General features: G+C 36.8%; 1 protein-coding gene across 1 annotated transcript; it reads left to right on the top strand.

Annotated features, from left to right (window-relative positions):
- The first annotated feature begins 3,014 nt into the window (after positions 1-3,014).
- abcb4 (ATP-binding cassette, sub-family B (MDR/TAP), member 4) lies at positions 3,015-16,430 on the top strand. The gene is made up of 28 exons (XM_057339553.1): positions 3,015-3,058; positions 3,568-3,693; positions 3,899-3,959; positions 4,380-4,548; positions 4,644-4,695; positions 4,855-5,046; positions 5,180-5,351; positions 5,712-5,836; positions 6,327-6,498; positions 6,709-6,822; positions 8,089-8,199; positions 8,270-8,395; positions 8,485-8,688; positions 8,862-9,032; positions 9,154-9,315; positions 9,478-9,639; positions 9,721-9,861; positions 9,960-10,064; positions 10,557-10,634; positions 10,716-10,799; positions 10,940-11,143; positions 11,342-11,442; positions 11,566-11,706; positions 12,754-12,910; positions 13,210-13,407; positions 14,273-14,479; positions 14,696-14,842; positions 15,492-16,430. Exons 2-28 carry the CDS (start codon positions 3,632-3,634, stop codon positions 15,687-15,689), a joined length of 3,816 nt encoding a protein of 1,271 aa, XP_057195536.1. The 5' UTR covers positions 3,015-3,058; positions 3,568-3,631; the 3' UTR covers positions 15,690-16,430.
- The last annotated feature ends 24 nt before the right edge of the window (positions 16,431-16,454 follow it).

Raw genomic sequence — 16,454 nt, 5'->3', positions numbered from 1 at the left:
GTAAACACTGGAAAGTAAATTAACCTGTCACTTAAATGACCTTACTCAAGCAGACACTGCTTTCAGTAATGTTTTTTTTATTTTTTTATAAAGAACTGATTCAGATGTTAAAACAAGTTCACACAGAATGTTCTCATTAAAATGTTGAGATAGCAGGATGAGGTTAACCACAGTGACATCTGAATTCTGAAGTCCCCAAAGAGCCAAAACAAAACCTCATGATTTCTTAAAAAGGAAAATTAAGAGTTCTCCAGATTTTAATAATGCAGACAAGCATAAATGAGTGTCACAATATCTCGAATCTGCTCAGAGTATTGTGACATAAGTGACAGTACGATGTAAAATAGCGTCATAGAAAGATGTGACGCATTTTCTTTTTATGATAGCAGAAAGAACTTTGTAAAGTTAATGATTGATAGATGCTCTTTAGCAAGTTCATTTAATTTAAGAATGATAAAAATGCCCTGGATTCTCGAAAAGTAGAGTTTAACAATGACGAATGAGGTAGAGTAATTTGATTTTTGTAAAAAATCATTTCAACAATTAATTGATTATAAACAGGTTGGCTCTTATGGTACATTGTGAAAAACAAGGATCGGGTCTGGTGGCTGCTGCAAATTTATGATGGCAAGTGCTTAGTATTGTCACCTTTGCCTGACATCCACTCTTGAGTTTTATTGGATGTCATGTAACAAGGATGGTGGGAGTGGTAGCCTACCTGCAACTCATCAAACTTCAGGAATACAACCTGTACTAATATAGAGCGTTTCAACTTTACTACTACACCTCCGCAAAGAATCAATAACTGTTATATAATTTCAATTCATATGAAATAAAGTTAATATTAGAGTGATTCTATATTTAGGGGTACATTTCAGGTCCAAAAAGTCAGTATTCTTTTTTTTTAATAAATAAACTAGGTGGTTTAATAATATATCCCCTTAATGTGCAAAATAAATTATATAGCAAGCTTATGCTCTAATTTTTATAATAAATTAACACTGAATTGCCAACATTGTCAATCGTTGATGGTAACACGGTTGACAGGTAACACAGTTGACATTTCAGCCACTTTAGGGCCTTGTGCAAACTGCTGACCTTGGACTAGTTAGTACATGACCTTGATTAACTTATGTTTTTATATTCTTTCTCTACATATTGTCGTGGCGAAAAGTCGGTCAGCCAAGTTGAAAGAATTCACGAAGACCAGAGAGCCAGGTTTCCAGAGGTTTCAATCTTTATTTGCTCGAGCAAGCAAAGTGAGACACACAGAGTTCATCTGTAGATGCCCAACGAATACATGTCTGACTCCATCTTTTATACATTGTTCTCAAGTTGTTATCACAGTTCAAACCAATCAGGTTTTACCTGACCTCATCTTCTACCAACCAGTTTTTACATGACATCACTTAATTTTATTAGTCCATCCCCTTATGCCTCGTTACAGTTATATTTCATCCTGCACTTGCTACAGTTATATTTCCGGCCTACCATATTAAGATCTCCGGCCTACCATATTAAGATTTAATTGTAGGGAGCGCTCTCAATAACACATACGTATATCATGTGCTCTTTATCTTGACACCTTTCCGGGGGCTTTCGGACGTCTCAATAACACATACGTATATAAAGTGCTTATTATCTTGACACCTTTCCGGGGGCTTTCGGACGTCTCAATAACACATACGTATATCGTGCAATAACACATACGTATATAAAGTGCTTATTATCTTGACACCTTTCCGGGGGCTTTCGGACGATACATGATTTAACCTTGGTTTTATTAAAAATGAACTCATGGTTTAGTGTGATAATGATAAACAACCCAGCGTTCTTAACCAAACCTCTCTACAAAAGTGTGTGTGGTGTACGTGCAGTTCCTGTCTTAGTGTGAGAAGATATTTGGTGTGTACGCAGGTGTTCAAGTGTTCAAACTCATACATGAGGCCCATAGCCCTTGTTAAGATCAGAGAAGTATATGAACTCTATAACTTCCTTTAAATGTATTCTTTAAGTAAGAAAGCTATTTTATATAAGAAAACTCAGTAATATATTTAGAATATAAGAAAAGTCAATAATATGTCTAGAAAAACCACCACAATATTTATAAATATAACATGTGACGCAAGTTCAACAGAACATGTTGATAACACAGTTGACGGTCAATTAATCTACTCTATGTGCAGACAATAATATGGATAAAATATTGAAGAGGAGAAGTTATGACTTACCACGCGGTCTTCAAATTTTCCTCCAAAAAAGGAAATGACATCATGTGATGTTTGACATGTGACTTTGTAACAAACCATTGCTGATTTATAGTGGGTTATATGGGGAATAACAGGGTTGACACTAATTTCTCGGACATACAGTAAGTAAATGGATGATTTAATGTAGATGCATGAGCAAAATACTTTTTAAAACACCTTGTAAGAAATATATACAGAAACATGTATTCTAGAGCTGATCTGAAGAGCAAAACCTCACATTGACCAAATCGGACTGCAAAAACAGCAGATTAAAGTAAAATGGATAATAGAGTCCATGGACATGACATGTACCCCTAATTGTAGAATGACTCATTAATTAAATATAAAATAAATAGTTATAACATAACCAAACAGAGGAAGTTAACCTCGAGCCAGTGCATGCGTCCTATGATACCGTCGTTAATTCCCAGCTCTAACCAGCATCACGTTGTGTGATTCAAGTTCCTTCTCCGACTAAAGAGGGATATGAAATTGATGGTTAATATTTTTAGCCAGGTTTCTATAACCACACAAAACTTTTTTTTTGAAAAGGCATCCTCATGACCTCATCCCAAGTAATTTTAATACTAATTATACAGTAGGACTATATTGAAGATAATCGCTGACATCTACCTCCTTCAATCATCAAAGTGTCCACAAGCACATTACCGAATGAGACACGCAGGTTGTAAATGATGTAAGCAACAGCAACTGTAAAGGCAAAGGTCTGACACATCATGTGCGCGCGCTCTTTAGCCACAGCAGAGCAGTGCGCGCTTCTGGTGGGACACACGCCACATACTCCAGCGGTATGGATCCTTCATTTTACCATTGAAGTATAATGTTTATAATATGACATCGTGTTTCATCGAAACGAAATAGCCATAGTATTCGACAATATATTATATATAAGGTAGCCTATATTAAACTGTGGACAGGGTGCAGTAGCCATAACAAAACAATCGTCGAAAGCTTTCATTATAAATACTTGCCCTATTGTAAACAGATTTTATATTAAGCTGTTATGATTTTAACTGTACTGGTTTGGCTGTTATCGTGGTTTAATAAGGATTAGTAAGCAGTTTTTCCGTTAAGTGAAAGCGACGGAATTAGCCCATGCAACGTGCCCGTTGGTTAATATCAATACTTCACTATTTCTGTAACTTACTTTTTTCTAACTCTTTTTCTGTTGATGTAATATTGTTGATATTAGGTAAAACTCCTCTGTGTTTTCTAGCAGGTCAGATCTGTGCTAAATCTGTATGATCAAAATGACAGTTTTGTTTAGAGTTGTACAGGATGTTATATTTTCTTGCAGCGCAAACCCACCTGCCCCATCCAGTCTGCTTTACTCAACCGGACGGTCACCATCTTACATCAACATGGCCAAGAAACATAACGTGAAGAAGTCAAAAAACAAAAAGGAGGAGAATGGAGATTTAAGGTGAATGATTTTCAAGATAAACTCAGTTGATGTTTCACAACATTGCGTTATTGTTCTACAAATATAACTGTATTTGTATTTCAGGTAAAATTACGCTTCATATTTTCGGAATATATTGGGTTTTTTTGTGAGAAAGAATTAGTCATTTTATGTGATCGGCTATATTGTAGTATTTTAATTGAACTGTAATATTTTCCCACTGTAGTGAGAAAAATGGAAAGGAAGATGATGAGGCTAAAGTGGAGATGGTGGGGGCAATAGAGATAGTAAGTGGAATATTTTATTCTCATTTATATGTTCTGTACATATGTATTTTTAACTTTCCAATTTATTTATTTATGTGAAATATTTAATTTAATTTTCTAAACAAAAATGCTTATGTACCTACTGAAAAGTTTGATTAAAAAACAAAACAAAATAGACATATTTTATTTTCTCTCTCTATATAGGCTACTATTACACGTCCTCATCAATGTCTATATGGATAAACACTTTCTTTCAGGATTTTTTACAAAATCTTACCTTATTGGTTTTAAAATGGATAACAGATTGATTGACTGACAAAGTAGTTTTTATGGCTATCTTTGCTCTTTAATTTGTTGTAAATTTAGCCCAAGGCTGTACCAACATGTACTTGTTCATCATTATGTCTTATTCTCATACAAAGAAATGTGTCCTTGCTTCAGTTTCGCTATGCAGATGGTGTCGACATTCTTCTGATGCTGCTTGGCACAGTCATGTCCATGGCCAATGGGGCAGTACTTCCTCTCATGGTTATTGTATTCGGAGATATGACGAACAGCTTTGTATCTGATACAATAAAAGATAATCTTATAAACGTCACTCTTCCACCTGGTAAGTGTGCAATTTGTACTGGTTATGACCAGTTTACTTTCAAATCTGTGGTGTTTTATCTAACTAACAATAATGTACCGTTTTACTCAACCTAGATTTTACCCTTCCGCAATTCAGTAATAAGACTTTGGGGGAGGAAATGACACAGTAAGGCCAGCATGCTTTATACAGCTGTTTAAATTGCTCCTTTCCTTCATACAGTGTCTTGTTAAACGTTTTCTCTTTTAATTGCTTTGATGAATCCATACAAGCGTTGACAATAATATTCTTTCTTAGTTTATAATAGCCTTTTTTCTTCCTCCTCAGGCATGCTATATACTACAGCATCATGGGATTTGTAGTCCTGTTTGCGGCATATATGCAAGTGGCATTTTGGACTCTTGCAGCTGGACGTCAAGTAAAGAGACTTAGAATCAAGTTCTTCCATTGTATCATGAAACAGGAGATCGGCTGGTTTGATGTCAATGAGACGGGGGAGCTGAACACACGTCTAACCGAGTATGACTTTGCATTACTCACTTTTATTTAGTTATGGAAATATCAGGGCATAGACATATCATTGGTATATGTATATACACATCTAAAGGTTTGGATTTAACATTGCTATTAATTGTTTTCTTTTCCTCTGCAGTGACGTCTACAAAATAAACGAAGGCATCGGGGATAAGCTTGGCATGCTCATTCAGTCTCTTACTACTTTTTTCACTGGTATCATAATTGGCTTTGCCAAAGGCTGGAAGTTGACCCTCGTAATCCTCGCCATTAGCCCATTACTCGGAATATCAGCTGCTATCATTTCAAAGGTGAGACACAATGGAATGCAATGGGATAGACAGAGAGATGATCATGTTTTAGCATAAGCGATTCTTTATGTGTTTATACCTTAGTTAGTACAGTGGGGGTCATAGGAGGAATCAAACATGACTTCACCCCATCCTCACAACAAGACCACATATACCTTTGTTGACATATTTTATTATAGTATAAGATATTATAGTATACCTATTGAAATAGATTGATCTTATAATATAACAGATATCATCTTTAAAGGATTCTGTATATTACAGAAAATTATAGTTCAGTTAAATATACCTGTATTAGATTACTACAGCAATAAAATACAATAAGAGTGCTTAAAAATGCGTTTTTCGCTTCCATATAAGGTAATGACATCATTCACCTCAAAAGAGCAGACAGCCTATGCCAAAGCTGGAGCAGTAGCAGAGGAAGTGCTGTCATCCATCAGAACTGTGTTTGCATTCGGAGGACAGAAAAAAGAGATAAAGAGGTGTGTGTAAATTACCATCATGTTTAGTAAAACATTTTCTCAGTGCGGGGATTTTGATAGCATAGTGTAGGGAGTGTTGAAAGCTGACTTTGACCTTGTTATGACACAACTTTGGTGAACTCATGTATCCTGAACTTAAACTTGAACCAGCTTGTCAAGCAAGCGATGAGTACTAGAATATAAAAACAACAGGTCTACAAGCAAGTTTAGCTTTTTTATGATATTCAGTATATGTAATTAAATTAAATAAAAAACAGTTTTTTTGAATAGTTTAATAAATGGTTTACCTACCTCAAACTGGGACATACAAATATTTTAACATAACAAAAATCACAGATTTTTAGAGTGAATTGAAACATGAGCAAACCTGGCAGTTTTGTTCATCTGTAATCAATCATAATTTTCACATCAAGACTTTGACTTTTGATTTTCTTTAAATATATTAAATGTATTTTTACATTTTAATATACAACTCTTCATTTCCTCATAGGTATGACAAAAACTTGGAGGATGCCAAAAACGTGGGTATCAGAAAGGCTATCACCGTGAACATTGCAATGGGCTTTACGTTCTTCATGATCTATATGTCTTATGCACTGGCCTTTTGGTATGGCAGCACCCTTATCCTGGCTAAAGAGTATGATGTTGGGATGCTTTTAACAGTGAGTCACATCACGGTTTCGTCAAACGCATTAACTCACAGCAAGTCAAATGACTTGTTTACATAATTCGTAATTTATGAGGTTCTAATCCATGCTACATAACTGCATAAACATAAAACGCGACTAAATAAATCAATGTAATGGATGTAGTTTTTAAATCACTATGGTAGCAACTTTAACTAGCAGACATATTGTGTTCCTTTTAAACAGGTTTTTTTCTCCGTTCTGATCGGAGCTTTTGGCATTGGTCAGACATCTCCGAACATTCAGTCATTCTCTAGTGCAAGAGGGGCCGCCCACAAAGTTTTCCAGATCATTGATCATGTGAGTAAACTCTTTTTAGAGACTTGTTTGTTATTCCTTGATGAATTATCAAATCACATTTTCTCCTTATTTTTATTCTGTTCAATGCTTTAAAGGGCTGAAATCCTGAACTTTTTCTGGTCCTTCTATACCTAACGCTTCTTTTTTTCTTACTTTATTATACATTTACATTTATTCAATTGGCAGTCGCTTTTATCCAAAGCGACTTACAAGTAGGAGAGCATTTAACATTTTGTCAGCACGCTTAACAGTACTGGTATTGCCAGGCTATGTTACTATAGGATTAATGCTGAAGCAAGCAAGGGAGGGACTGAACAACATGAAAGACACATTTTTTATAGACATTCGTTTTCTGAATTCATTGACATCTCTTAACATTAGAGATACCAGTATTGAGATACTAGCTTTTTATTTATATAACACCACATCTACACGTCTTCAGAGTTTAGAATGGTTGAGAACTATAAACTGCACTTGTTTTACTTCCGTTCTGTAGTTTCTCCAAGAAACATCAGTCTACACAATACACACACACGCATGCACGCACAGCACACACACACACGCACACACACACACACGCACACACACACACAGGCTTTGGTTGACTATCCCCGTGGGGACAGTCCATAGGCGTAATGTTTTTTATACTGTACAAACTGTATATTCTATCCCCTATCCCTAAACCTAAAGATCATAGAACACTTTTTGCATTTTTAGATTTGTAAAAAATATTGTTCTGTACAATTTATTAGCTTTTTTGCCCCTGGGGACCTCAATTTTGGTCCCCACGGTGACACGAGTCCCCATGTGTTGGGTGTGTATTCAGGTTTAGGTCCCCACCGGGATATACAAACATGAACACACACACACACAGGACTACCCTTGTCTCTATTTAGACATGGAGGGTCTAGTTCAAACAAACATCACACACAATGAGCAGACAAAATGTTTTGAAAATTAAAGGAAAACCCAGAGACACTAAAAATGTGAACATAAATAATCCAAAGCCAAATCGCACTTCCCATAATTGTTTGAGCAACATGAAATATGGCCAGACCTGAAGTTCAGATGTGCTTCCCTGCTGAGATCCAAAGAACACAGGAACCCTTTTTTCTCTGGTGTGCAATTCGTTTTCTGTTGTTGTCTGTTAGTCTGATCTAGGTTTGGTTTTGGAAAGGTTGTGATCGTATATGCCTTGCAAGTGCTTTACTGGAATTTGTATTAGAGTTTGGAGTTTTGTCTCATAGCACCTGGTTTCGCCAACAGGAACCCAGCATTAACAGTTTCTCACATGAAGGCTACAAACTCGATGTGGTGAAAGGAAACATAGAGTTCAAAAACATTCACTTCAACTACCCATCACGACAGGATGTGAAAGTAAATACGGATTTATTAAAAATAGATTTCAGCACTAAAACAGATGTGTTAAAGAAATGCATCTGTGCAGGTCTTAAATGGCATGAATCTTAAAATCATGAATGGACAGACAATTGCTCTGGTTGGCAGCAGTGGGTGTGGAAAGAGCACGACAATCCAGCTGCTACAACGCTTTTATGACCCACAGGAAGGGACTGTAAGTACAAAGACAAGCTCAGAGGGAATTATATTGACCTTCCCGACCTTCGTTCCACCCTTACCGCTTCTTTCCGCGTCGCTCCGCAGGTGACAATAGACGGTCATGATATTCGCTCTCTGAACGTGCGAGGTCTGAGAGAAATGATCGGTGTGGTCAGTCAGGAACCGGTGCTGTTCGCCACCACCATCGCAGAAAACATCCGCTACGGCCGTCAAGACGTCACCCAGGAAGAGATCGAGCAGGCGGCGCGTGAAGCCAACGCCTACAACTTTATTATGAAGCTCCCCAATGTAATTCAAATCACATTCATATGAATTATATTCAGTTAAATTAAAATCATTTGAATTAAAAAAGAGCCATATTTATGTTTTAAAATATTTGAGAAAAGAAAATGCATATCATTGTAATTAAGTTATGATTTTCATACTTCGATGAAGCTTTGACGTCCAAAATTGGTTTTTAGAAATTTGAGACACTGGTCGGAGACCGAGGCACTCAGATGAGCGGAGGACAGAAGCAGCGCATCGCCATCGCTCGAGCGCTTGTGCGGAACCCCAAAATTCTTCTTCTCGATGAGGCTACATCTGCTCTGGATGCTGAGAGTGAGACCATCGTACAGGAAGCTTTAGATAAAGTAAACAGAACATATGAACATTTATACGTACTTAGACTTAAAAAGTCATTACTAAGAATGAAAAAGTTTCAACTTCGTCTGCAATTAAATGGTAAATGTTGTCGTTTCTACATTTGAAAAGGTGAGGCTGGGCAGGACCACCATCATAGTGGCTCATCGACTGTCCACTATTCGAAACGCTGATGTCATCGCTGGTTTCCAGAATGGTGAAATTGTAGAACTGGGCACACATGATGAACTGATGGAGAGGAAAGGAATCTACAACTCACTAGTTACAATGCAGGTCAGAGACCGACATGTTAAAAACTTTTTTAAAAAGTTTACTACAGTTCAATAAAAGATAATGAAAATAAATGTTTTCCTTTAAGATTAACATCATCGGATGAGTCGATCACAATAAGACCAAGGAAATGTCTTGTTGTAAATCAATGTTTTTCTCTCTCAGTCATTTAAAAGTTTAGAGGGAGCAGAGCTGAGCAAAGAGGAGATGACTATGGATGAGTTGAGTCCATCTGTGAGCTCTTTGAAAGAGCACACACTTTTCAGACAGAAATCCCAAAGCGCTTCAGAGAAAGACACACAGGATGAAGAGAAACAGCAGGATGAGGTAAGAAACCGAGGACGAATAACAATATGATATATTCCTTCGTGAATTTAATGTTTTTAACTTTTCTTGGTTTCTCGGCAGAAAGTTAAAAGCGTCTCCTTTCTGATGGTTTTGAAACTGAATAAACCTGAATGGCTGTACATAGTGGTTGGAGTCTTCTGTGCCATCATCAACGGAGCCATGCAGCCTGCATTCGCTGTCATCTTCTCTAAAATCATTGCTGTATGTGTTACGTGCAGTGATTCTCATTATCGCTGGTCATTATCATTAGGAGATTCTTCCTGATACACTATGATGCGTCCATCTTTCTCTCTTTCCAGGTTTTTGCTGAGATCGATCCGAATGTTGTAAGGCAGAGATGTGACATGTATGCTTTGCTGTTCGCGGGCATTGGAGTCCTTTCTTTTTTCACTTTGTTTTTACAGGTTTGTTTTATGTGGTCACTGTGGACGTTTGATAAATAAAGCAGATTTCGCTTGCTTATGCGTACCTGTAAAGAAAGTCTTCATGTGAGCTGTTGCTATGGAGATCAGTTTCTCTGTAAAGCGCACACGTGAGATGTACAGTGTTCATTGAGAGGTGATAAAAAGTTCATGTCGTCTTTCTTATCTCGAAGCTGATGGCTGTTGTGAAATACAGTAAATGAACAATGAACAACAGACAGATCCAATTATCACAGCTTCAAGATTGTTCTTAAAAATGACATTTTACATATAGAGTTCCGAATTTTTTTTAATAAAACAATAAAAATAGCTCATAGAAAGTTTAAATGCACTCATTTTAAATAATATGATTTAAATATTATGAAATGTTAAGACATGATCTTCATCGTTTTTATAGATCTGTTTTTCAGATTGTAATGTTACTGAATGTTGTTATTGGTTAGCACCATTTAATTCTGTTTTGTGTTCTCTCAGGGTTTCTGTTTTGGGAAAGCTGGCGAGATTCTGACTATGAGATTGAGGTCTAGAGCCTTCAATGCTATGATGAGACAGGTGAAAATACATGACGTCTTAAAGGTAACCCTAAAGATGCTACATATGACAGTAGAAGATGTGTGTGTTTGTGTATTTTAGGACCTGAGCTGGTATGATGACAGTAAGAACAGTGTGGGTGCTCTGACCACCAGATTGGCTGCAGATACGGCTCAAGTGCAGGGCGTAAGTCATACTTCTTGATTCCCAGATTTTCAGTGTATATTTTCCATTGTACAGATGTAAATTTGAGGTTACAAGACTTGAAAAGGACAATTGAAAGTGATTGAAAGATAAAACACAAACTATGACTATGCTCCCTGCAGGCCACTGGCGTGAGATTGGCAACACTGGCACAGAACGTGGCCAACCTGGGCACCTCCATCATCATCTCATTTGTGTACGGCTGGCAGTTAACCCTCCTCATTCTTTCCATCGTTCCAATCATGGCTGTGGCTGGAGCGATTCAGATGAAGTTACTAGCGGGACATGCTCTCAAAGACAAGAAGGAGCTTGAGCAAGCCGGAAAGGTAAATATTGACTCTTTTAATTGCAGATCAATTCAAGTCACCTGTCATTTTACACTACACATCCATTTTTACCCCTTCATTGTCCACTATAGGTTTATTACATTGTGAGCTTGTTGTGAATTGTAAATTTTATACTTCATAACATATCAGCACAAAAGAGCTTTTTCAAAGTATATTATACTTGTTTTGTTCATTCAGGTAGCAACAGAAGCTATTGAGAATATCCGTACTGTGGTTTCTTTGACAAGAGAGAGCAAATTTGAGAGTCTGTACCAGGAGAACTTAGTCGTCCCCTATAGGTAATTATTTTTATTTTTAATGATTTATTTATAAAGTAATATAAACAACTTGATTAAATATTAGGATCATATTATTTTGATATTTCAGTATTTGATATAATTGATGTCAGATTTTTTTCTTAGGAACTCGAAGAAAAAAGCACATGTTTTTGGCCTGACATTCTCTTTCTCTCAAGCGATGATCTATTTTGCCTATGCTGGCTGTTTCAAGTTCGGTTCTTGGCTCATTGAACAAAAGCTGATGACCTTTGAGGGCGTCTTTCTGTAAGTGACCATTAATAGAATTTTCTTCAGTATTTCACAGATGCAGAACATAGCCTGCGTCACATAGAAGTTAAACTTGAGAAGTACTGTGTGTTCACAGCTGAAACTGAGCTACATGAGAGCAAATTAGGTGGTCCAAAGTCTGCTGCTTTCTATAGTGTCAGTTAATGGTTAGAGAAAGAACAGCATGTCAGACTAAACTAACCGGATGTACAGTGAATGATCATTCAGTCGCTCACACAACACAGGAATGAAGCCGGTGATTCATTACACGTGTAGATAAAAGATCCAGGAATGCATTGCTGGAGCACTTAATACAGAATTATTGTGTAAATTCCACATTTCACATGTCAACGCTCAGCTTTATCTGAAGAGTGGACCTTCAAACAGAGAGGCTATTAAAACCTACTCTTCTTGATATCCGATTAAATAAAAGTGTTTGCCCACAATCCCGGAATCAAATAAAGATGATGTACAGGTCCACACATCACTTGCAGGACTAAAAATAGTTTTAAGATTTATTATGTGTTCTGCGGTATTAACATGCAAACTTGTGAAACAGATTATTACAAGCGCTAAAATAAAAATGCCGGATTCTACAGTAAAACTGGCAAACAATAGTACAAATTAACATACGTTTATTTCAAATAAGCTATGTTTGTGTTTCATTTTGGGGTAGAATGTTGCCTTATTTTTTGTCTGCTTATTTTAAAATACAGCTATGTGAAAATCAGCACCAAACAAACGTTATGTGGCCCAAACTTAACTTCAGGTAGACCTCCGCAAAGAAGCTATAAGTTTTCATTTGTATTAATTTAATTCAATCAATATACAATAACATATGATTATAAATTAATTTGAATGTAAATTAAATATAAATGAATTGTTATATTATAGCCAAACACAGACCGGAAGTTAACTTCGGGCCAGACGCGTGCGTCCGATGAAATCGTCTATAATGCTTTAGCAATGCATACCTGGATCTATAAAGCGTACTCATTGTCTAAGCAATATACAGCAGGCTGGAACAAATCTGTTGTTTCTCAGTGTAATCTCAGCAGTGGTGTATGGAGCAATGGCTGTGGGAGAAGCAAACTCCTTTACTCCAAACTACGCCAAAGCCAAGATGTCCGCCTCTCACGTCCTGATGCTCATCAACAGAGTCCCGGCCATCGACAACGCCTCAGAGGACGGGGACAAACCGGTACACTTCTTACACATACAAATGATCACTAGAACATTATGTATAGAAGATGTTATTTAACTGTAGTGAGTCTGATCTCTCAACAGAATGTCCTAGGAGCATGTCATATTTTAGTTCTTTGAACTCTGAAGCTTAATTTTACCTTTCCCACGGATCAGTCCTAAAAATTAATCATTTATCAGTTCTGGATCTCTGTCTAATCTGATAAGCACCCAGACAGAACTGGACTATACCCACCTGACACAAAAAAAATGTGCACACTTATTCTTCGATGTGACTGTTTGCTGTGATCCTTGTAGGATCATTTTGAAGGCAACGTGAGTTTCGAAGACGTGCTTTTTAACTACCCGTCGCGGCCGGATGTGCCAGTGCTTCAGGGTCTGAGCCTCAGAGTGAAAAAGGGTCAGACTCTCGCCCTGGTGGGCAGCAGTGGTTGTGGCAAAAGCACAACTATTCAGCTACTGGAGAGATTTTATGACCCTCAACATGGCAAAGTGGTAAGAGAACACACATACACATCATACAGTACATTCTCAGATTGAATACAGTACAGTAATGAATGACAATATCTTACCTTGCTGAAAATCTGTGCTAAAGGCCAGATAAGGTATCTTTAAACCCCTCCAATAAAAAGGACATCCAATGAATGATCCTGTGTACTTCAGGTTCAAGCTCAAAACACATTTCGAGGTCAAACAAAAATACATGTGACCACATTGCATTAGTACATGCTGAAAGAAATATTTGGGAAAGCTGATACATAAGCACAAGATTTCACATGAGCTTAGTCGCATGTTGGTGCAGCTGGTTATCACTTGTTGATATAATAAGTATCGTTATAGTATATACTATAGGTGTAAACAGGGCCACAGTTTCTTTTCTGATAAAAGGTCAAGAACAAAATCTGTACCTAGACATTTTAGTAGACCTTTTAATTATATCAAAGTAACAGCCACAGGGTCATAAAGGATGATAAAGTATAACTGAAATGAGATAAGTAGCTTATAAAGTAGGAGTAGCAAAGCGATAAACTAGTTCACCTAAAAATGAAAATTCTTTCACCGTTTGTTCACTCTCGTGTCCTTCCAAACCTGTATGACTTTTCTTCTGTAGAACACAAAAGAAGATACAAGGAAGTATGTTGGTAACCATTGACCCCCATTGACTTTCATTGTATGGACACAAAATCATTTTTGTCTTAAAATATATTTAGTTCTACAGAAGAAAGTCATATATGTTTTCAATGAACTATGGGGGAATAAATGATGAAAATGTTTATTTTTGGGTGAACTATTACTTTATGTATAAGGTTGTTGATTGACATATTAGCCTAAACTAATAACAGTTCCTGTTTGTCAACAGATGCTGGATGACAGTAGCACAAAGCGGCTGAACATCCATTGGCTGCGTTCTCAGATAGGTATCGTCTCCCAGGAGCCTGTGTTGTTCGACTGCAGTCTGGCAGAGAACATTGCATATGGTGACAACAGCCGAGAAGTCTTGCAGGAAGAGATTGAACAGGCCGCTAAAGCCGCTAATATCCACTCATTTATAGAGGGGCTGCCACAGGTACAAACACAAATCCTAGTGATGATAGAATGGTAGTTATTTAATTAAATAAATGTATTATTTGAGTGGGTAGATGATATCTGATTTGTTTTGAAGCAAATAATGTGCGAAAGTTCTTATTACCAACAAATGACTATATATTTTAAGGACTTGTATGTTTAAATTAAAACCGATCGTGGTGTTTGAACTAAATCTGGAGGTTTGTTGTGGTTGCAGAAATACCTGACACAGGCAGGAGATAAGGGTACTCAGCTCTCGGGAGGACAGAAACAACGTATTGCCATAGCAAGAGCCATCCTCCGAAACCCCAAAGTCTTGCTGCTGGATGAAGCCACGTCTGCTCTCGACACGGAGAGTGAGAAGGTACAAACACATACGTGCTCATACAGATACTACAATTTTGAACTCCAGTTCTCATTGTAAAAAAAGCAGCGATGTAAAGAAAAAATGTGTCCTTACATTCCCTCTTGTAGCCTAAGACTTGCCTAATTTGTTTTCATTGTTTAATTCCCTTGGAAACATTTTATCTCTTCAAAAAATATTTTTTCTCTTAAATTTTCATCAAAATATTTTGAAAAGAGAAAAAAGTTTAATAGACAAATATGCTGATTATGGCATCATAATGTTTTTTTGGAATAAAATGTTTTTTTGAAGGGAATTGGGACAGATGACACCATGATGCATAATTTGAAAAAAATATCTTTAAAAAATTTAAAGGGAAAATCCCTTTAAAAAATAATTCTGGATTTTTTGGAGAGAATAAAACATTTTGATGAGAAAAAAATGGATTTTTTTTTAAGAGAATAAACAATTAGGCAAGACTTATGCTACAGGAGGGAATGTAAGGACAATTTCTTTTCTTCAAGTTTTTTTACGTTGCGGTTCAGAGTTTCCGTAATTAAATCTGTAAATAGGCCTATATGTAGAATAAAAAATGAATCCGAGCAAAAGCATGCAGAAAACAGTAACATTCTTCCTCACCTGCTTTCTCATTCTTCTATCCTGTGAATAGATAGTACAGGATGCTCTCGACAAGGCACGTGAGGGCCGGACCTGCATCATCATAGCCCACCGGCTATCCACTATCCAGAACGCCGACCGGATAGCCGTGATTCAAAACGGGGTTTTAGTAGAAAAGGGCACACACCAGCAGCTCCTCAACCAGCAGGGGGCATACTACACCCTTGTTACCTCTCAGATGGGTTACTGATAAAGGCAGTGCATAGGTCTAGAAAAACTAGAAAACATTCCATGAAAATGTCCTCCCATGTGTTGTCCAGTCTTTACACTTGAACAGTTTTATATTTTATTTGTTCTGTTCAATGAAGTGGCATTTAAAACCAAAAACTGGCAACTCTGAAAAAGATGTTTAACTGCTGTTTGAAGTTAGTCAAGTATGTGTCGTAGTTTCCAGGTTTTGTTCTGCAAGCATACAGTAATATATATCCACCTTACTGCTTTCTTGTTGCTCATTTAAATGTATTAGTAAATAACAATTATTATTGTTCTATGTCAACATTACTAAGCACTACCATATCATTTCCAGGTTACTGTTTGTGTACAAGAGTAACAGTTTTTCTTTTGCAACAATGCGCGTTTTTGTGTATATGTACAGTAATTTATATGTGCACAAAATCAGTGTCTAATACTTCAAAGGTTATCCAGGTTTCTCATTGGTGAAGAACGTTACTGTTCCGTGCATGACAAGATGATCAGAGTTTCTGTTTTGATGATTGTATTCAGTGGTCTGTCCTGTGTGTGGTACCCTGATAATATTTATCAAACTAACAAAAGCCTATTTAATTATGTCTTGCGATGGGACTGTTTTCTGGCACACAAATGTTTATGCTGACTACAAGTTTTCTTGAATAAAGTTTCTCATTTTTGATAGCCACTTAGGTATTATAATACACTTTAAAACTGTTTGGAATATTTCATAAAATAATCTGATTTCATTTCTACAAGAAATTAGACA

Source organism: Triplophysa rosa, linkage group LG8 (genome assembly GCF_024868665.1).
Source record: "Triplophysa rosa linkage group LG8, Trosa_1v2, whole genome shotgun sequence".
NCBI lineage: Eukaryota > Metazoa > Chordata > Actinopteri > Cypriniformes > Nemacheilidae > Triplophysa > Triplophysa rosa.
Note: the sequence above shows the minus strand (reverse complement) of the source record. Positions and strands in the feature narration are given on the sequence as shown.

Bases quoted from the DNA above. Each gene is read 5' to 3' on its own strand.
- abcb4 (XM_057339553.1), top strand. From the start codon at position 3,632: ATGGCCAAGAAACATAACGTGAAGAAGTCAAAAAACAAAAAGGAGGAG. The intron at 9,033-9,153 runs GTAAACAGAACA...ACATTTGAAAAG, and splicing joins TACAGGAAGCTTTAGATAAA to GTGAGGCTGGGCAGGACCAC. The intron at 13,408-14,272 runs GTAAGAGAACAC...GTTTGTCAACAG, and splicing joins ACCCTCAACATGGCAAAGTG to ATGCTGGATGACAGTAGCAC.